Raw genomic sequence first — 22,838 nt, 5'->3', positions numbered from 1 at the left:
CGTTTGGGTGGGAGAGTGAAACACACCTGCTGGAGATCTGCATTCACTTTTCTAGTTTCTCGTGACGTTTTGTAGTTTTTCTACGACAAATAATTTCTCTCAACTCACAGAAATCCTGCCAAAGTCCTGGTGCTAGTTATTGAGCCGTCAACGCTCATTCTATTGCTCCACTTAGTGATGAACTCAAGTAATCTGGTTATTGTCATGTAAAGAAGAAACGCCTTCATTAAAGGCTTTATCTTTGGTTCTTTCTCTATTTACATCCTACTCTTTTGATTGATGTGTGTTGCAACAGTTTCTTGATAGAGATCATTGACTTCTCATCTCACTGTCAAGCTATTGTGTGATTTTCCTGACTTTATCCACCCTCCACCTGCCTCGTGTTGACTTATCACTTTTTCAACCCGGGTGTATCAGTGGAGTCCCTGTGAACACCCTGTAATTGTCTTTGTTTACAAAGTGAAGACTCTGTAATCAGTGCATACTTGTGGTTTAAAATGGTACCAAATGGTTTGAGAAGGCGTTGCGGTGACGTCGTTACCTTGCTCGCGGGCTCACATGTGTGCAGCTATCAAACCTGGAACGCTGAAAGTTGCATCCCCTATTTTACATCTTATTTCCACACTCTTACGGCTCATGATGAAGGAACTCTGAAGGTGGAACTACCTTTTTGTAGTTTGATTGTAAATGATTTCTCGCCGTATCCATCATCCGGCTTCCCTCGCTTTCCTCTGAAATGGCCTTTTCTCTCCACGGGAGTCTTCATGAATAGAAATGAAAAAAGGGGAACGGTATTGAGCAGGCTGGCAGCCGTGTGCTTTAAATAGAAGTATTCCCTGTGTTTTCCATTTTCTTCCTAAGCCGTGTCAATCATAGCTCCGGTAGCCTCTCTCCTGCCGCGCCGTGCGGTAGGTAGATGGCACTCGGTCCCTCTGTTTATTTGGAGGAGCTACCTCTCTGGGCTTTAACGGGGCTCAACTGTGAATTCCACATGTGGGCTCAGCCACGCGGGTTGTCATGCAACATGAGGCAGAAATGGATACCTGATATTAAGAGGCACTTAAAATGTGGCATCGCTTTTCATTCCACATTTTTATGTGATTTATTGTTGGGCACATTTTGGCTTTGGCATGGATTTGATGCACTTTTTGTGGGTTCGTGGCACATGGGTAAGGCAATTTTCACGCCACGAATCCCACCAGAAATGTCATGTCCTGTGATTAATTATCCAATAATAAAAGTATGAACAAGTACCAGAGGGTACAAAATGAATTAGAACAGGTGGATTCATCCCTTTTGTCGTGGAAGGGGCCTCACTATGGGTTGTGTTCCAGGTGGTATGCATTTCTAGGAAATTGTAAATTCACAGACTAGTTTGTACAGCGTGTCTACAAACAGCACCTTATGCTCGTGGCATTCTTCTGTTAAAGTTATTACTGCAATGAAAATGTCCATTCTTTGCACAACAAGGGAACATCTTGAAAAAGATGGAAACTACGTGGAAAAAAACACAAAAGAGCCAACAAGACAAAGAAGGCAATTTATTTCCCTTGAAGCAGCCTAATCCCATTGATGAATGTGATTTTTAAGAGACGGGCCTAGCGAGATGTATCGTCCAAAATAATTGAATTGTGACCTGCTCCAAAGCTGCAGGGTACGCTGCTTGCCAGAGGTATTTGTTATGTTTCTACAAGACGCTGTATCTTTAATTGGGCTTAGAAATCAGGCCAGAGCCTTTTTAAAACGACAAAAAGGAAACGATCTCCGGAGGAAGCCGTTGCTTTCTGAGCCACTCTTCACTAATGACTGGATCGAGGCTCGGAGGGAGCCGCGATACCCGAGCGCTCTGGCCTCACTGTTTCTGTGTGCTGTTTGATTGAATGCTAAATTTGTCCGGCCCTCTGTTTCACAAGAGACAACATTCCCATCTGGCTCCAGTATGTACCTCCTACAGGAATGTTTTGTCCCGGAAAATTTGTTTTAAATTGGTGCCAGACGTTTCCTGAAAGTCTGCTTCGATACACAAGATACCGAGCTCGGACATTAAAATGACACAAACGAGCTAAAAAGTATCAGTTTAACGGACATAAGAATGACGTTGCTGTCCATTAAACGGCCTGATAAGTTCAGTTATGGAGGTTAATTCTGGTTTGGTCCTGGTAGAAGGTTGCAGAGGTGAGATGATTTTTCAGGTGCTGTATCGGACCTTCTGGCAATCTTACTGATTGTCAAAGCGATGTCACGTTCGCGTAAGATAAAAGCAGTTTACACGATAATACAATGTGGGATGGGACAACAAAAGAGTAATATATGGACTTGAAAAAGCAAAAAAACTAACAAATCTGACATCAAACAAATGGCAGCACCTGTGTTTACCAGGAGATGTGGAACAAACCACAATCCTTTCAGTGCCAGGTGTGTTGTTCAGGTGCTGGATGGTTAAGCACTGCCCTCAGGCTGCTACTGCTCTCCAGCTGCACACACACACACACACACACACACACACACACACACACACTGTGGGCGAGGTTGACTTACCACTTCTGTTCTCTCGACAGCTGTCTTCATAATCGGTCACTCAGCAGGTCCAGGCCGTCTCCGTTGTAGCCGTGTGTGCTGTGCAGAAGAGTATTATTCAGTTATTCCCACACAGGCGTCTTGTGGGCGTCGTAGGGCTTCGTATTTCCATTCGGTACAACCAGGAGAGGAATAAACTCTCTGCAGCGCTTTGATTGTTTGTTGCTTTACGCTCTTGAGTTGGACTCGCTAGCGTTGGCGTCATTCTGATGCATAATGTGATAACTGGGGTCATCAGAAGCACGGCGTTCTTACGGCAGCAGCAGGAAATACTTGTGATGACAGTTCAAGGAGTTCTGCCCGATTAAGTTATTTTTAGTTCAGTTTAAGTGACAAAAATACTAATTTTCAAACTACACAACTACAAAAAAAGTTCAGGACTTATTTACATTATAATCCTTGATGTTAAAAGGGCAAATATACAAGAGACCAGGTGTTTATCTCAATATAATTGTGTGTGTATGTGTGTGTTATCTCACTCACTGACTCGAGTCACAATGCTTATCGGAACGCACAGATTTGATTGGCTAGAAAAGCTGCACTGGTAGAACTAGAAACGCTCCGGAGAATGCGGAGCAGCAGAAGAAGATGGAGGCCGAAGCGTGACATATGAAAGCAGCAGGATGTCGGGTGCCCTTTTACTTCCTGGCTTTTCATCCTCCTTTCTCCTCTTTGGATTATTTTCAGCTGTGTTTTTCTGCATCCAATATTTGTACCACAGGCTTACAGGGTAAGTCAGCAGTTTTGTTCTGGTAGAAACATTTATTTATTTATCGACAATAAAAATGATGGAAGAGCACCGTTGTGCAGCAGCTTTGTTAGGACTGGTGACTTCATCTTTTGCGCCGCGTTTTGCACAAAACAAACATCAGGACAGGAAGGAAGGAAGACGCGTGCATGCCAGCGCCGGGGCGAACACCAGATTCGGGTTCAGACAAAACAAAACACGGGACCGCTTCCCCCTCTGCGGCCTCCGTACGGCACACGGCAGGAGCCCCGTCATTGCTGCTGCTTTGCAGGAACAGGATTCATTACCGGGACGCAGGACTCTGGAGAGGCCGCTGGGATAAACGCTCCAGCAGCAGCAGCAGCAGCAGCAGCCGCCACCACCAGCCTGGCCCCCGCCGTCTCCATCTGGCTTGAGTTACAGCCGTCCTGGTCTGTGGCCGGGACACGCAGATGTTAAAATGATTGTAGCCTCCGTCCTGACTGAGGGAGAAAGCGGTTATTACTCAACGTCAAGTATTAAGAGGATGAGTGTCAGTATGGGCACGTCAGGACGGCGGAAAGCAACCATAGTCATCACATTTCACGCGATTAGTTTGTTTTTTATCGACTCGGGAACGACAGTTTAAGTCATTCAAAGAAGCACACCAGATTTGGCATTTTCTGTTGTGCATGAATTTAACCTCTGGCGAATTATTTAACCGGGATCCAAGGCAAAACCGTGCAATTACACAATTTTCCATGATCTTGAATAATTTCACGGCATTAAACATAATCAGTGACTGAATGTCATCCGTTAGCACTGGTTTGCAGTTTCTACACTTCCTCTCATGTAACCTCTCTGGTTTTGCTGTTGGACTCATTAAGTGTCGCTTACGTGCGACTTTACATTTCACCTGCCTTTTGATTGTGAAGCCCTCGACATCCTCCACAGCTGGATCCTGCTCTGAGTTGACAATCATTGTTTTTGCGCCCGAGGTTGACGCGCTGCTGTTCTGCAGATTGATGATTCTTTGGATTGACGTTCAGCTCTGTGGCGCTCACGCGGTGCCAGCGGTCTTCTGAAAGCCGGTCGGTTTGTGCACGCAGAGGGGCCACTGTCGCACGACTATTATGGTCTGTTGAGGGTCAGAGGCGCAGCATGGGGCTGCAGTAAGCCACTTTCAAGCAGTAAAGAGGGCTATCGAAGAACTTCTCTTGACCTCTTTCACACTTTGCCCTACATGCTGTTCTGTTTGACGGCATCGGAAGAATGACTGACAGTCACCGAGACGACAAACCCCTGATATTACAAGTCGTACAAATGCTGCGGATAAAACATGTACTGCTGCAGTTTGCTGCTTGCTGTTTGACGGCTCTGGGACGTCGGCCTGCTGATGTATCGGGCGGCTCTGGTTTCAGAACTTCTTGCCAAGCCAGACATCTCTGAGCAGAGGACAGAGCAGGGCCTGTGTGGTTTTTGTTTCTGTGAGGTCTGCGGTGTTGAGTGTAAGGTCCCATTTAAACGAGTGACCCCCCCCCCCCTCCCTTCAAGCAGCCAGATTCCTTACGAGCCCGGTCGAAACCGCTGCTCCGTTCCAAACTCACTTTGGAGGTTATAGCCCCGAGAACAAGTTTGGCAAACTCAAAGTGTGCAAAGGGCCGTTTCCCACAAAGCTTTTTCAGACAGTCCGAGGTCTCTGCCCGGCCTGTCCTCAGGGCCCCGTCCGACACATCCAGAGGAATGCTGACGCTGCTATCGCTGGGGCAACAGTTACAGCCGGACCCCCTGTTGTTTGTTTGTCAAAAGCTTCTTTTTTTACTGCACCCCCCCCCCCCCCCCCCCCCCTCATGTTGAGGTCTGGCTGAGTGCTGTTTAAGACATTGAAGTCTCACTTGGAGTGGAAATGAGGGTCAAGCAAACTTCCAAGTTCAAAGCTGAAGTTAAGTTGAAGTTGAGCTGAAGTAAAGCTGAAGGCTTTCATACACTGGGATTTAGAAAGCAACCCGGGGCTTTGTGGCCAATACAAGCTTTGATTCTTGAGAATGTCTCGTACGCTGTTTGACTCGACTCCGTCCCCAAACGACCCTCTCACGAAACACCCCGTCTTTTGGAGAGAGTGAATGAAACCGGACTGACTGCGGCGATGAATCTTGAATGGAGTGGTGGTAAACCTCGACACTGTGCAGCTTGAGAAATCATGTTTTTAATCTGCTTTCATGCCTTTTTTCTTCCTGTCATAACTCTTCTTCCTCGGTTCTGTGTAACGTAATTACGCTGTCATTTTGGCCTCAACTTGACATTTTGAACCCTACTGGTGAAATGAAAGCCCAATTAGTTTGAGAGAAGCGGAGCCTTTGAGTGTATAATGGGCACCAGGTATCGAGCACCTTCCACTTCTGAAGTTTTTGTTCAGACAAACCAGCCACATTGTGATATCTTGATTGAAGAATACTTAACTTAGTTGGATAAAGGTCACAGCGCGTGTCAGAAGATATTAGTTTTCCTCACAGGATTAAAGGTGGTATTTCCAGTAACTGTCGGATGACGTCTCGCTGCTGCTCAGAGTTGGCGGACGCCTCCTGGACCTGTCGCTGACCTCGGCCGTCTGTGGCGTCGCATCAATCAGCGGCTCCGGGGCCGATGTCCTCGCTCTGATCTCTGCCACACCTGAGCGCAGCGCTGTGCTGATGTCCGAGCTGACTCGCGGTCCTGATTAGAAGACGGTGGGCGTCGGTGTGCCGGCCTCCGTCTTCTCCAATAGATCATCTTAATGAAGTCACTGTGCTGTGGCGAGTGGCGGGTGATTAATACAGTCATTAAGCCTGCTGTATGAGGGTGTACCTCCGCCCGAGGTGCCCTTTGCTTGTTTAGAGATAAATCTGAGGACTAAGTGGACGGGGGACTGGCAGGGTGACAAGGCAGCATGGAGGTTCACACTGGATCTCAAATCAGTTCTCTGGGAAGACGTTTCATGTTTGGGCCGGACAGTAAACTCAACTCACTGAACTACCGACATTGTGAATCTCCTACCAGCCTTAAATGTACTCTGAAGCGTCACGTAAAAACAGGCAAATATCCGAGGACAAGCTCTAAGGCACACTGCCTTTTGTTGTGCAGACAAAGAATCAAACTGCGTTCGGATATTTGCAGCCGGGGGCTTTGGACTAGATGGCTGATTATTTTCCTCTCCGAAGAAAAGAGTTTCCAACCACAACAGACATCCCAGCAGACCGTGGCGCTCCGCTCCAGATGAAGCCTCTTTAATTCTTCCTGTGCAGAGTGACGGACGGGACCAGGAGACGTGTTTCACTTGCTGCACGAAAGTAAACACTCGTGTGAGGCCCGGACTCTTGGTCCAGCTGTAAACAGGAAGCAGAGAGGATTCTGGGAGATCAGGGCTGCTTCTTTTGAGCTCACGCTCATCTTTCTAATCTCTTTGACTTGGCGTGCATCATCATCATCATCATCATCATCGTCATCATCATCATCACAGGAATCCATGTTGATCAAGTTATGTGTATCGACTGCATTTTACAGTATGAACCTAAATGATGGCTCGTTAGAGGGCCGATACTCATAGATTGTACATTGACTTTATTTCCAGGAGTAACAATAAGAGTTTTGTATATTAATCAATCAAAGTGCTGTGTAATCAGTCGCATTATGGCAGCATGCACCAGCGAACCAAATGTGTAATGAAGATTGACAGTAGCCGACTGTGCAATGACCCTTTTTGGAGAAAACCCGGCCAGATGTGTCGCTGTAGACATTTCTTAGTTCGGCTGAAAGTGTTATTCCGATCTTTTTCTGCGTCACACTGCTGCAAAATGCTCCCATAAATATGAGACACGCGTTCCATAACAATTGTTTTAAAATAACAATGTGTTCTTTCAGAATGTGCAGGACACACAAGAGGTCTGCACACTGTTGGGCTCCAGATAAAGTTTATTTCTCGCGTTCCAGTATTTAATGTATGTTCCGCACACTTCAGAGTATGACGTATGAGTACAAAGGAGAATAATCTGTTAAAATTGCCAAATCTGCAACCAGGAACACTGCTTTGTAGCTTCTGTCCTCTCAGTGTTGGACTCTTTGCAGTGATTAAATGTGACATGCCTCAAAACATTGAGAGTCAAAGCGTCTCTCATTCATCCCTCCGCACCGTCACTGCTTGTTTCCACCGTCCAAGGTAAGAAATTGGCCAGAAAATGACACTGACTCATTTTTATGAATTCAGAGGCACAAACATCCCTTATATGGTTGCACACTGATCCCGATTCCCCCTCTTCTTTTTGTGGGGGAATAGAAGAAACTCACATCAATTTGGAAGACTAGAGGGCAAAACGGGCCGCATGCATCTCTGTCCAAAATAAACTTTGAGATTCCCAATTCCACATTTCAGGCAAGTTTGTGCGTAGCAGAGTGGTTAGTCACTGCACACTTCCCTTTGTGTCGACGCACACAAACTGCTGTTTACTTTCAGTTTTTAATCTCCAAAACCTCGACCCTCTTTTCCCCCACATAGGTCTTAATCGCCGTCAAGTTGGCAACTGTAAACTGCTGCAGGAAGACGTTTCGTGTTCCAGCACAAGCTGTGGAAATACAAAAACTCTCTGACATCAATTTGTGCTTATTGGAGGGTTTGTTCATGTTATTGTGTCCACCCCTGTGTGCGTGCATGTTAGTGATGGAGAGAGAGCGAGCTGGTTAGCACTGAGGTACATCAGGAGCAGGAGGAAAGCGCTCGTGTGTGAGTCAAAAAGAAAAGGCGCTGGCATTCCCCCCCCAGGACAACTGATAAAGCGTTTGGCAGGAAAGGCCTCGCAAATGACTGCATTCCTTGTTAACCTTGGAAGGCTATTTTTGGGCCTTTTGAGCGGCCACCTTTTGTTCTGCCCTGCAGCTTGAAACAGGAAAGACTGGTTTGCATTGTGGCCGTCTGGGAGTTTGGCTCCGGTCTCCGTCTCTCGTCATGACCCGATCCGTCCGAATGTTGAGCTCTTGTTTACGCACTGAATCGCCGCCGCTCCCGACAGATGAACCCCCGTAACTCCGCCGCACAGTCGACTGCAAAAGTAATGCAAATAGGGAGCCGAGGCTGTGCACGTGTTTCACGATAAAGCTGAGATTACAAGGAGGGAGAGTTGGAGTGGTTTGCCAGGCGATGTGCAGAATATCTGTCTAGAATCGAATGAAAGCCAACTCCCCGCTCGTCTGTTAAAGGGACGTTTGCTCTCTGTATCTTTGTAAAAACTGGCCTTTATGTGCTTTCTCCCCATAACCTGATTTCGTGATCTTATCTTTCATTCTCTTCCTCCTCTCCTCACAGAGCCTGGATGAGCTGGACGATGACGACACTGGGGAGAAGGACAGGAAGGAGGAGGAGGAGCTGGTACAGGCCAACACTTTCCAGAACGAGGCCATGACAGCTGACCCCGCCGTCGGCCACTTGATGGTAAGAAACAGGAGGACGGAGGACAGCGCTTCCTACCTCTGGTGGTAACCAGTGGTAGTATCTCCTCCACTTCAGAGAAGGTTTAATAGCCACATAAGAGTCGATACAGAGGTCATTCATAGCCAAAATAAAAAAAGACTTCCAGCATCCAAGAAGAGACTTGATGTCTGCAGCAGTGCCTCTCTACTCTGTGTTGTCTCCCGTACACTCGTGTGACGTTCTGCTTTTCCACCACACTGCGTTGTACAGATTGATACATCGGTGCTGCCAAACAGAGGCACTGTTGCTCAGGCAGACACCCGGAGAGCTCACGAGCTGGGTTTGCTCGAAAGGCTGCGGTGACACAAAACCCAAAGGTGTTTCAGCATTTCATCATCACTGTGAAATCAGTTAAAAGCAATAATAATCGCCCTAAAATCCTGTTGAAGCTACTCGGGGAGACGGTTTCTCACAGGTCTGAGACATTTGGTTTAAGCTGGTTGAACACACAAAGCAGCCACTGTTCATGTGACTTCTTTGCAGCTTCTATCCGTTCTTTTATATTAAGAGATTCCCATCACCTGGAACAGAACAGGTCCATTCATGCGTGCTGAATCTATTCTTACGAAAGTTCACAGCACGAGGCCTAACGCAGACCAGATGTGGCGATGCAGAAACTAACCATTAGATGTCTCTCTGTCACTCGCATAACACTGCCGTTCATATTCCGCCGTGCCAGCCTGCGCACGAAGAGCCGGAGGAGTCCAGTGTGGTCGGTGGATTTACTGCAGAGCTGTCAGGAAGACATCTGTAAAGATGGAGCATCCCCGAAACAATGTGCCGCTCCTCTCCGGCCCCATTCATCAACGGCAGACAAGCAATTGCCATGTCAGGCCCGTTATGATGCACAGCGTCCAGTCGGGCCTCGTAGCTGCCCGACAAGAACACCTGCTCCAGTGATCCAGCAGTCAGAACCATGTGGAACATTCCTCGGGATCGTCTGCATTTAATGCGGCTCCAGCTCCACAGCCTCTCTCTCTCTCTTACATGGAAAACACACTTTGTAACACATTTACATTTTCAATTAGCACCTTTCAGACCAGAGCGTCTTGTGTGAGCGGGAGGGAAGCGTTCGCGACCCATCACACGGCATTTGCAAACCGGGGGCGTCTAATTTCTTCCCGTTGCCTGAAACAATATTTGATCACACTCGCACTTCTGTTGGTTCAAGAGTTGAAGGATTGCTGTTGTATAAGCCGACTGAACCGCACTTCTAGCTGGACTTCTAGCTGCAGAAATAGTTTAGGGAGTGAAACATTTTCACACTGCGGTAGATCTAATCAAACTTTATTCAGATATCATTTAAAACATAAAGAGAAGGTGCTGCTGTGCATGAAGTAAAGTTCATATCAGGACCCGAGAGAAAAAAACCCTTTGACGAATGCAATATATCGCTGTATCGGTCAAAAGGAGGGCAAGAGGCGGTCATGACTGCCTGCAGCTGTTTACTGTGTTGTTCGCAGGTTAGTCCTGTTTTCATCCTCACACTTCGATTGATGTTGGCATTCTGACATCTTGTTACTTCAGCCGGCATCAAAGGCCGAGACAGCGAGGTGAGCTTAGCGTCTTAATTATAAAGGTGTGTGAGAGAACTGCAGAGCAAATCTGCTCCAACAATAGAGCAGAGCTGCACAGTAGGTACGCTGCTCGCCCATAATGATCACGCAAACGTGTGCAGTACTTGCCAGTGACTTTCCAGTAGCCTCGTTTTGCTTGTTATAAATTATTATTATGTCAATCATGTGAGCTTATTTGAAGAGCATCTCTCACTGAACGCCTCCTGTGAAATCGTGATCTTCATCAGCTGCTGTTAGGCATTTAATAAGCTGTCGACTTAAATCAGAGTCAACATCGAGCCATAAATGTCCGTGCAAGACATTTGGATGCGTTATGACAAAGAAGTGAAGCATTCCGCTGGAGTTGAAGTGATAAAGAACTCGTTTCATTGTTGATATTTGTCTCTGTATTCTCAGTAGCTCTGCAGTCGGGCTTAAGGGAGCTGTGGGCGCAGCTCAAGCATGATGAATAAAGTTGCGCGGGCTTGCGTTGTGTGCAGTGAGGAAGTCGCACATGAGTTACGCTGACCCTGTCTCGCAGATTCATATCCCAGACAGTGAAACACGGCGAAGCGCTGCGGCGGTAATGTGGCAAATGAAGTCTGTGATGTTTTCTGTCAACAATCGTATGTTTCTACGTTCTCTTGCTGAGATGCAGGGGATGAAACCCTTTTGTTTTAGCTCCAACGTACAATTTAAAGCACACAAAATAAAATAAATGAGTCCATATGAAACCAAACGATCGTTTCATGCCTGGTCGGGAAGCTGACCGTGTTCCTGACCAGCAGAGTGGATTTCCAGGTCAACTGCATATTCAAATCATCCTGTTGGTTTATTCAAGCTACTCTCGACTGTCGAGGCACGAGAGCAAACGCACATTTGCATGTAGACAGCATTCTCTGTTTCTACACTGCGATCCGTATTGACTGGCGGCTCTGTTCGAGGTTTACAGCTGCTGTACGCATCACATCTCAACAAAGAATATACTGTCGTCCTCTTTTTCCGTCTTGTCTTTAGTCTTGATTTGGTTCCCCCTTATCTCTAATCATTTACTCTGGGAAGGCGGATGTGGTAGTGCTGAAACGCAGAGTGGATCAACAGAAATCTTTGATTGCAACTCCTCAAATTGGACGAAAAACAAGAAATTTGTAGAACGCTGGGAAATGGACATTTTTCACTATTTTCGGGCATTTAATGAACTAGTTAATTTCAAAATCATTGATCTTTAACCCCGGTATGCACAGTCCGGTTCTTTCTTTTTCTAACAACTCAGTACACATGAAGAGCAGCACCATCTGTCCGCCTTCGACTGGAGAAAAGTTTGAACGGTGTAATCCAACAGCTGGATTTGAAAAAGCCAGCTGTTGGATTATACCAAATCCTAGAAAATGTCAGTTCCAAGAACAAATTTCATCAAAGCGCTCTTAAATCCAGGTGTTTCTTGAGCGCAGGTGATGTATTATTTAGTGTCTGACCTGCTGCTGCAGCAGGCCGCCCTCTCGCTGTCCTCCATCTCAGCAAATCTATCCAGGCTTGAGCCCGAGAAGGGATGAGGGGTAATGGATGATATGTCACCGAGACGGAGAGGCTGGAGCATGCAAGAGTCGGGCACGGCGGTCCCCCCCCCCCCCCCCCCACCCCCACCACGCCAAAGCCATGTTGTGACTGATAGATTGCAGCCGAGCTAAGGCTCCTCAATCAAACCTGGGACCCTTCACTGCACAAGACCATAGGAAGGAAGCCACGCGCGTTCATCTCACGCGCCTCATTTTTGGAAGGAAACCGCTATTTTACCGAAGGCGGTTTTATTGGCGCATCACTGCCGCATGATCTAAACAACCTTGAGATCATACAATAATGGGGAAAAAGAAGATAAACAGGCACCTCCATGTTACAAAAAGCAGATTGCCGTTCTGCCTCTTGGGGCTACAGAGCTCCTGTTGAACTATTAAATGGAACAAAGCTCATCTATACATCAGCTCAGCAGCTGCGATTCACAAACGTTCACACACAACCTGAAGGCTTTTTATGAATGTTGCTCCTGATTAATTTCTCTTATCCTGTAGATGGTTTTGTGTGTCTTTTTTGGTGAACCAACATCACCCAAGGCAGCCGAACACAAACGATACCTGAAAGCTCATCCTGCTACCTCCTGCTTTTGTGAAATTGAGACTGAACGAGCACTTCTCTCTCGAGTTTCTGGAGTTATTGTTCGTGGACTGAAGGCGATCCTTTCCTTTTTCTGTTTCAGGAAACCCCCAGACCTGGGAGCGGCCGCCACAAGAGGTGAGACTCGTTTTATTACCCTGCCGCAGAGAGCGGAGTTTATCTGCTTGGGCATCGCTAGCAATGTGTCAAGAGAAGGGACGGAGGCCGGGATGAGAAACGGCAGTTTGAGTCATGCGCTACCAGAGCAGATTCCCTCTGAAATGATCCGACGGCCTTTTTCTTGGTGCGTCACTGTTGATTTCTTTCTTTTCTCCCTCGATGCTGCTCTTTTCATGCTTTTATGGCTCATGAATGATGACTGTTGATGACACTTCGCTGCCGCTGCTGGCAGGGCGTGTTGAAAGCAAATCATTTGCTTTGAAACGTTTCTAGAATGTGTGGCTCAGTTCGAGATTGCTTTGCAAGATTGCATTTGATGAGGGGCTTTCAAACTTCTTCTTTTCAAACGATGTTTGGGCCGACGCCTCCTTCTGGGCAGATGATTTCTATATATTTTTTTTCACACAATTTACAAAATTGTGTGAAAAGAAACTATTCTTTCATCTGCTTCCATTATATTCCAGTATTTATGAAATAATAGTCCCATTTTGTATCTCTGAATTGCAAACTCTTGAAGAAAGAAAAGTACTTATTGACCCGATGAATCATCACAAGTGAGACACGGTCAACACCACGAGTGGTGAAGTCCTCTGAGAACATCTGTGTGTGTTTATTTTTGCTTTATTTGAAACCAAATTGCGAAGTCGTGGCCAACCCCAACAGCTGAGTTCACCAGCTGACATTCAATCTGGCCGTGTAATTGTGGCTCGTCTCGTAATAAGTCCAGACCCACAATGTTCCATGTTATGTGATGATATCAGATCGGATTCAAATATCTCGCAGTCACTATTATCTGGCTGTTGGACGGTTAAATGTGTCTGATTCTCTCATTAGCTTATGAAAAGGTATTTATAAATGGAGTTGTTGTGCGGCATCAGAAAGAATTCCTTCATTGATGAACATTTTTAAATGATTATGCCGTGATTTTTCTTGGATCCGTACCAAACAAAGAGGTTTTCTTAAAAAAGAAAATGTGACGTGTAGTCTGCAGCAGACAGTGTTTCATTTAAAATGGTATTTTTCAGCCCCTTTAGTAACGCAGTTTCTTTGTCTGAAGCTCCCTCTACCTCTCGGATGAATACATGAAACTATGTAACCTCAGTAGCTCACCTTGCATAGTTCAGGGGGCCTGGGAGATTGGAGCATGGGGCAATGAGGCATTGCTGATTACTTTAAAGGAGCAAAATACAACATTCAGAGCATTAATAAAGACTATTTGCATTTAAAGGTATGGTGGAGTAATGTCTACCTGAGCAGAACAATGAAGTCGCTCTATCTCTCTGTTTTTATCACAGCATCTCCTCTTTTTGTTGTTGCTGAGAGCCATTCAGAGGCAATCAAAATGCTCCCAATCTTGTATGTTGCACCTTTTTAAAGTACGAGCTCAAAAGCACTCCGAATGTCTCGCCGTCGTCTTGCTATTCGGGGGGAATGGCGTGAATGGCGGCGAGGCGTTAATCAGATGGTTGAGTACCGTGTGTTGTGGTTTCCAGTGTCGTTTTTGGCACTCGACTTTGTGAGAGCCGTGGTTCTACCTGTGGCTGTTTGAAGGCTCTCCTGTCTGTGCGCTCTCCTTCGCACCTGCTGAGGCCTCCCGAGAGCGCGTGATTGGCTCAGCCGCTCTCTCCCCCAGACCTCAAGCTGCAGGGTGCTAATGGGCCACGGTGTGATATTTAGTATCAAGGCCGGATGTTTAGGTTTAGCTTCAACACCCGCTGAGCCCACTTGTGTGTGTCGCAACCAGGGAGATGTCTATAGAAACCAGATGACATGCATGGATGTAGACACACACAGGGCATGTCATCGTCTCGTGCTCGGCTCTTTTTCGGCCTCATGGTGTTTGTTGTCACGCTTTGTAATGTATTCGCACAAGCGTACAGCATGTGTGCTCGTGCCGATAAAGGAAGAGTCGCCCTGGAGCGAGATGAATGAAATGCACTTCATCTTAAATCCACAATTCAGTGTTTTGTGGCAGCACTGGGCAAAGATGTCACACAATCTCCACAGGACATAAACTGTCTTTTATTTAAAGGTTCTCCGTACGACTTTCAGAGCATTCGTGTTGCAGCAAAAAAACACAATTTGACTCTCAGAGTTAGAAGTACTTCGTAAAGGAGTCGAATAATGGAAACGGGATCTTTGGCAGATCCTGAAAAGAGTGCAGATGGTTCAGAAGAGTTGTATTTTTCGTTTGTCTTGCCAGCAGCTCTCCTCTCTGTTTCAGCTGTAGAAATATGCAGACAGACAATCCAGTCAAGTCTACCGTCGCACTCGCACTCATTTGATTCCCGGGGAGCTTTTGTAAAGCTGCCACAATCTGTTCCTGGCGGGGAGCGGGAGTAGATGTAGTGTGGGGGTGCACGTGTTTCCACAGCCATTCTTGAGCCTATTTGAAGTTGTAATATGTAAATTGTTTCTTAATCAGAATCCTTTTTGCACCAAAGTTGCAAAAGCTTCACGGCCTTTTCTTCCATTAATGGAATAAAAGGCGGCGGGGTTGTTAATAGTGCACGGCTCATTGAAAGAGCAAACACGCAGATGATATTCCCACCTGTGCTTTTGATGATGGATGTGTCATCCCGTTGAAGTTTAATGATGTGGGTATGATTCATACCTTCAAGCAGCCTCAGTGTGACGAGTATTGGACACTTTGAACAGTGAAATTTGCACAAAATGTACCGTTTTTTCCATTCTTCTTTCTTCGTGTCTAGAAAACGTAAGTGTTTGAGTTGTATTCTGTATTGTACTAATGTGTGTGTGCGTGTGTGTGTGTGTGTGTGTGTGTGTGTGTTTGTTACAGCTCTGCAGGATCTGAGGAAGAGGTGGGCGGGAACAGCAGACAACGACACAACCGTCACAGCCGAGATGGAGGCGCTGCAGCACTGGGGAGTTTGGAGAAAAGGATGGAGGAGCTGGAGAAGGTGCATATTATTATTATGTGTGTGTGTGTGTGTGTGTGTATGTATATGTATATATGTATATGTCATATTACTACTTGGTTACAGTCACTAGTGATGCTAATCAATGCTCCACTAATAGAAACACAAGCCGAGTCAGTCCCGCCCTCGAAACGGGACGTGAATCTTTAATAAATATCAGCGAGTGAAAGCAAATCGATCGACGTTTGTGTCACCAGATCTAAATCGTTGTTCAGTCCGATGAGCTTCATCAGTGCTCCCTGAGTTACTCTTTTGGGCGAATGAAAGCGTCTATCAGCTGCACTTTGGTCAGATGAACTTGCACTTGGGAGTCCCTTGAGCGGCCGCCTCTGTTCTGACTTCATGGCTGGAAACCTTCTGGCAGGAATCCTCCTCCGTGTTGTTGAAGCGATGACCTTTATACAGTGCAGTCTTTTCCTCCCACGCCGTTCCAATCAGACACTCGACCCTCCCCCCGCTGCCACTGTAGAAACTCAACTCTGAATCAAATGTCACTTGGGTAGCTTTTCGGAGGAAAAGGTTTTTAAAGTAAGTACAGTTTTGACCTCAGTGACTTCAGCGTGAGGTGTTTCTCTCAGTTGAACGACTCGAAGCACTTCCAAAATCCCATTTCACACTTATTTGTGTGCAGCGTTTCTACAGGCTGTTCATATGACATCTCTGGCAGGTGCATCTCTGACTGTGAGCCTGCAACTGCAACAAGCCTCACAAGTACAGAGACGCACATATTGTTTGAGTTCAATAAATATATACGTGTATATATCTCACAGAAATACGTGTTCTACAAAGCCAAGTAGTGTCTAAACTCAGCTTTCAGTTTGAGATGTTAGAACCTCTGTTTATAGAGTACAAAGAGTCTATTAGGAACAATATCCATTCATTGAGCTGTCATTGTTGCAGGAGGCGGACAGGAGGCTGTTAACCAAGAAACATTTGAGAGAAACACAAAAGCACGATAAAGAAAGCAACTATTGACGCATTGTTCACTGACAATCTGTTATGTTGACTGTGACAGATTGCTGGTTTTGAAGAGTAGGTTGAAATCGGAAATTATATATTTCATTCAATCTGTCACGCCACAAAAGTTTCTAAAACCGGATGCTTCTGGAAGTCAAATAATCTTTCGATGAAGAAGTCTAATGAAAGCTTAATGTGGCAACAGATTAATGCACAGGCCTGAATGTTCTCAAATGTTGACTGCAGCTGTTTGCAGTTGTAGGATCGGCACATCCAAGGCCTTCTAATGCCGGTCAGTAGTGAGGGTACGGTTACTGAAGGAACTCCTTTCATCTAGCCACAAAAAGTCCTTCCTGTCAGGCAGCAATGCTTCAGTGCCATGTTGTTGGATCTGACATTTAGCATTAATTATAACTGAAGTAATTACAGTTTTTAGTCCCATAGCAATGTATTACTGCATTAAAGTGAATCCAAATGTCCTGCCCTGTGAAAAGATGGCTAATTCATGTAATCATGGTGTGTGTGTGTGTGTGTGTGTGTGTGTGTGTGTGTGTGTGCGCGTGTGCGTGTGCGTGTGCGTGTGCGTGTGCGTTCGTGTGTTCGTGTGTTCAGGAGCTGGCCAGAGAGCGTCAGGAGAACAACCGGTTGCTGAAATCCGACGAGGACAAAGACGACCTCATCGGGAAGCTGAGGGAGGAAATTGACTTGCTGAACAGAGTGAGTGCAGCCTACGTGATTTTCGACTCTGATGTCTGATATATTTTCTCCTTTGTGTTTTCATCCGTGTGTGGGTTGTAAATCATCATAGCGGTGTGTTTTTCTACCATGATTTCCTTGCAGTCCATTCGGATTTGACCTATTTTTGGATGTATACACTTGTTACAAGATGACTGCAAATATTTTATTCGGAGGCATTGCATTCGTAATCTGCATTTCTAAAAGTCACCCGTGGTTTGATGACGTTTGAGCCTCAAAACTGGTGTTGCATGTCTTATTGATTGATCCACCAAAAGGAATTCGCTGCCTGGTGGATAAGAATTTCAGAAATGATTGTATGACTCAAGTATTTTGTGACTTTTAAAGTAAGACGAGCAGCTGGAAGCACCAGTCTACTCCCGGGCAACTGGTAAGAGTTCAGAAACCCTCCAATTAAATCTGTCAAAGTGAATTTTCACGTTCAGTAAAGTCGAGCCACAAGCCAAACTAAATGATCACCGAATTACAACCTTGTCATCTTCAACCAATCAGTGCGGAGTCGTCACTCTGCCTCTGGTGTAGGAAATAGATTGCAATCAAACAAATGGCTTTCACAGCTGCCTGCCAGCCGTCGTTTGTATCTGAAATTGTCTCGGGTTCGTCCGACGACGTCGTGGTAATAGTGTACGCTCGCACTTCCTGCAGGTTTTGGGCTTGAGGACTTATTGCTATGACTACGAGCTTCGATGAACTGAAAAATCCAGCTACACATGGACAGGAAGCTTCATGTAAGGACGGTCAACTTGGTGATAGCCATCAGAAATGTCCCCGAGAGAGGCTCCCGCAAGGCCTGATGGGAAAGCAGGAGATAACGGCTGAACCAGCCTGCCGTCACTGCGCAGAGGAAGATTGAACCCTCAGTGACCGTGGAAGTTTATTTGGGAGAGAAAGAAAAGATTAAGCTCAGCTGCTGAACTTTTATCTCCCTCTCGATTTACACTTTGAAGAGAGAAATCCATGAAGCCGAGGGGAGCAGCAACTTCAGCTTCCTTTAACTCTCAGACTAAGACTCCAGCTTGACTGGGTGCTGAAAGGTACAGCAGCAGGGTTGTGCGTGTTCGTGTGCGTTAACGTGTCCAGATGGTTCTAACCCCGGAGCTTTCTGTGTTTGCCCCAGGACCTGGACGACATTGAGGATGAGAACGAGCAACTCAAACAGGAGAACAAGACTCTGCTGAAAGTGGTGGGTCAGCTGACGAGGTAGGACGACGCAGCCTCCTCCCCCGATGTTCCTCCTCGACACCCCGGCTCGCGTCCAGCATCACGGCCTTCGATGCGTTTTGGTTCTGTCTCTTCCTGTGTTAGGGGTGAATCTGTAAACTAGTCGTTCAGAGCCGCACGGCCTTTAATACATTCCCACGAGGAGGATTTATTCCATGTGTCGTGAAAGCTGAGCGGTCTAGGGACAGACCGTCTGTCATCGTGCATATTTAATGTAAATCTATTGTATATAGGCCATTTCCATTTGTTTTGGGGGTGGATTTTTTGATATGGTCTAATAAAGTAATGAAGTAAAATGAATGTATGTGCTGCACAAACAAGCGCACACAAAGTATTTTAAAAGTTGTTTCGAGGTTTAAAAAATAAAAATAAAAGCCTCCGTGCAAATTTAAATGAGACTTTTTGTGAATTATATGCTTCAATGTTAACATCTAAGTATTATACTTGTCCTTAGGGTGAAACCCTTTCCTAGCATATATACATATACATATATATATGTGTGTGTGTGTATATATGGAATTTAAAGCTCTCTGTAATTCGTTTACAAGTTGAAGTGCATCTCTTGTGTTGACTCGAGGGAACAGGCTTGGCTGGTAGCGGCGTTTCCACTTCCTGTATTTTGATCATTTCGCTCCACTGAGGAGCGCCGGCACTGCGGCAGCATCCTCCGTAGCTCGTGGTCGGTCGATAGATGACTCTGCTGCCACGTACACGCGCACGTTTCGGGGGTGAAGATCATCCTCAGACAGACATCACACGCCCATCTCTCTCTCTCTCTTTCTTTCCATGACATTATGCATGTACAGAAGATTAAGTCATTTAATAAAAGTTTGATTATCTCTCTCCTCAGTCGACTCGCTTGTGTTCATTAAGACTAATTTGATGCGATGATACCGTGCCGCTGAGTTGGTAATGCAAAGTGACGTGGCGGGGGGGTTCAGTTCCTCCGCCTAGCTCTCAACACACACACACACACACACACACACACACACATTCATGATGATTCAACGTGCCAATCACCAACCTGACTGCATAGAGGCCACCACCCTAGGACGAGAAACCTCCATCCACTGAACGCGGTTGAGGCGCATTAATTCCCTCACCTTGTGTGAGAGAAGTGGAAGGAGGCGTATCGGGACTAATGTCGGCTGAATCTCCAGATGATGGCCTCTTTCAGCTGCAGGCTCTCTCCATAATCCCTATTAGCATTTTGATGAAAAGTTGTGGAGTCTGTCATTTGGAGACTCGGTGCAAAGACGGTTCATAGCAGCCTCTTGTTCGTCACAAGAGGCTGCTCATTGGCTCCTCTTGAGCTCGGCAAGCGTCCGATCAGATTGTGAGTTATCGGTTTCACTGCGTGTGAGTTTGTCAGCAAACGTGGTTCTCTGTCTTTGTTTTGATGGTTTGCAAGAAAATGTCATGTCGACGACCTTTAGAGATAAGTGTGTGTGCGTGCGGGGGGGGGTTATTAGATGGTGCAGTGAGGACACAAAGGTCATATTTGTTTTCGTTCTATTCAATTCGACTACTTTAAAGTCATTAAAAACAATTTAATTTGTAGCTTTTGAAAGAGCATTTTATATCTTCATGCCCGGAAATAAAACGTTTTAATCTGGTGCCACATTAATTAAAGAGAAAACAAAGACAAAGTTTTAATAGTTATTTTAATTTGTATTTGTTGACGTTCCTAAAGACTTTCTTTGCTCCATTGACATGAGACACACAATGAGACAGCAAATTAAATTAGTACCTCAATAAATGACATTTGACAGCTGTGTGTTGGGTCAACCTTAAAGGAATACTTCACCCACTAAAACAAATAATCTAAAACTTTTCTCTGTTTTCACAAGTTTCATTGAAGAATGAAAGGTAACATAGGGTGTGTAATTGATGTACAACAGTCTGAAGTATTGCTAAATTCCTGCCTTTGGCCCCGACTGTTAGACGTGTTTGTGGTTTCTGAGGACCACATCTGGGCTCCTGATGAGTGTGTTGATGTGGTACAACCCTCCCGTCCACCGCTACGTGGCAAAACAAACCTCCTGTGGCAGGAATGGACGGAGCTGCAGCAACATGCTAAATCATCTATTTAACGTTGAATTGTGGAGAGAAAGATCGTTTCCTGACACAGTTATAGACTTTTTAGCAGTTTAAAGTTTCAACACAGGATTCCATTTGTTCTCCCAAATTGCATTGAAATAGTTGCTTATTTGACCTTTAGCCCAAATGTATTCCTGTGTTCTTCCTAAACCTCTTTGTGCTGTAAATTGAAAAACATCTTGTTTCTGTACCATATAAGCTACATTTCAATTCAGTCATTGCTACAAGGATCACGCGTCCAGTCTGGTTTATATGCACGGCTTTGAATAAATGGACACGTTCTTCCTCCTCAAAGTGCGATAGATCCTGAGAGGCTGATAATCAGGACAGAGATGAGAAGCAGGCCTTATCTTGTTCTTGTCGAAAAAAAACCCAGCCGTATTTCATTATCGGCCGGTTTCATGCTCCTGGTTCTCCGGCCAATCTCCTCGATCTCCAGGGTCCCTGGTGCAGGGAAGCACTCATGATGCCAGAGAGCGGATCGCTGGGAAAGATACTGGACATATTTGTGCAATTTCCTCTGCCTGCTCCTTCTGGTCTACTTTACCACAGCAGCCCACTTTCTAAACCGCCAGCCTGAAGATGACTGTGACTACTCGTGCGTCATTGTCTCAAAACTCAGTGACATTTTAAAGCCGGAATTCGAATTGAAGTGTTCTTGCTGATGGGAAATTATCGCGTTCAGACCTGCTTTCATAACATAATGTCACACTGTACTTCCAGCAGAAGGCACAATCCCTCACTGTCTTTCAAGTTCACCATGAAAGCGCTTCTTTTTTGTTTTTTACTCACGCTGCACGGCCAAAGCGGTCCTCTGCAGACAAACAGCAGCCGAGCAGCGCCATAGCAAGACTTCAGACGCCTCGCATGCACTTCCTCTTAACACCTGGACCACATGTGGAGCTGCCCTTTGATGAAAGGCCCCGTAAAAAGTCAATGGGACGCCAACACGGCCCACGAACTGCAGAGGAATCAACTAATGGCGGTACAAATGCAAGACATTTACCGAATGGCATAATTTAGGCTCGTCAGAGGAAATATCGAAGCAGAGGAAGACGATCAAGGAGTCTCCACAGAAGATGCAGAGGCCCTGAGAATCAGCTGCACAATCAAACCTCTGGTCAAAATGTGCAACATACACGTCAATCAAACTGATAATGCTATCGTGACAACACCATATTATTATTTATTTTAGAAGAAACAAAACATTCTCTCCTCTCACTTCACCTCAACGTCTCACTTGTCACGCAGAAGGAGCGTAGATGTACAGTAATATGTTGCTTTGCCTCTATTCTGAGGCTTTGTATTGAATTTTGTTCATATTAAAGTATGTATTTGTCCAGAAGTATGCGCATCGATGCCTGTAGCAATACTTCTGACACCGCTTCTTGCTTTGAGTATTGCGAGTAATCAGACTCTCATTCGAAAACGTTCTGAGCGCATAAACAAGTGCAATCACCTCGTAGATTTTGATAATCTACATAATAAACGTGTGTCACGTATCTGCAGGAGCTGTGTTGTGTTTTAACATGCATGTGATTAAGGACTTGGTTAAATCTGCATATATCTGCATTGATGTTGTTTTAGGTCACCCTGGTATCACTCACCCTCAAAGAGCTAAAAGAGTTTTTTTAGTCATGAATTGAATTATTCTTGGCTTCAGAGGAAAGCTCTTGTGTCCTCGAATGGGCAGAATGACACTTCATCTTTACGAAAAATATTGTTATTGGTACTTTTTGGAAGTGGGTGGAGGCAAACTGTGGACAATTTACACAATGTATTGTTTTTTCCACCATCGTCTCCAATCGCTCACCTCTAAAGGGAAATCAGATGCCACCTCGACACGCCGTCCAAACAACGACAACATCTACATGCAGCACCAACCGCAGCAGCACAACAGACCTGTTCAATTTGTTGTGCGCACACACGCGCACACACACACACACACACACACACACACACACATGCACACACACACTGCTTTACAGCAGAGGGAAGAGGATGACAGACTTGAGTGGCTTGGTTCTCCTTTGGGAATTAAGTCGTCCCCGGCCCCCCGGGGGTTGCCATGGCAACGGGATACGACGTGTGTGTGTGTGTGTGCGCGCGTGTGTGTGTGTATCCCAATCAATCTTTTTTAAAAGAAATTGTGCGTCTCGTTGTCCAATCACATCCATCTGAAGCAGGGGTCTCAAACTCAT

General features: G+C 45.7%; 1 protein-coding gene across 1 annotated transcript in view; it reads left to right on the top strand.

The window, feature by feature from the left end:
• Positions 1 to 19,375, top strand: part of pawr (PRKC, apoptosis, WT1, regulator) — a 35,361-nt gene extending 15,986 nt beyond the window's left edge. Inside the window, exons 3-7 of the mRNA XM_079294112.1 lie at positions 8,616 to 8,741; positions 12,588 to 12,622; positions 15,465 to 15,585; positions 17,173 to 17,277; positions 18,434 to 19,375. Of these exons, the coding sequence (XP_079150238.1) occupies positions 8,616 to 8,741; positions 12,588 to 12,622; positions 15,465 to 15,585; positions 17,173 to 17,277; positions 18,434 to 18,520 (474 nt within the window). The 3' untranslated portion in view covers positions 18,521 to 19,375. The remainder of the gene's footprint in view (positions 1 to 8,615; positions 8,742 to 12,587; positions 12,623 to 15,464; positions 15,586 to 17,172; positions 17,278 to 18,433) is intronic.
• Positions 19,376 to 22,838: the final 3,463 nt, after the last annotated feature.

Source organism: Melanostigma gelatinosum, assembly GCF_949748355.1.
Source record: "Melanostigma gelatinosum genome assembly, chromosome: 22".
Taxonomy (NCBI): Eukaryota; Metazoa; Chordata; class Actinopteri; order Perciformes; family Zoarcidae; genus Melanostigma; species Melanostigma gelatinosum.
This window is presented reverse-complemented; position numbering and strand designations above follow the sequence as displayed.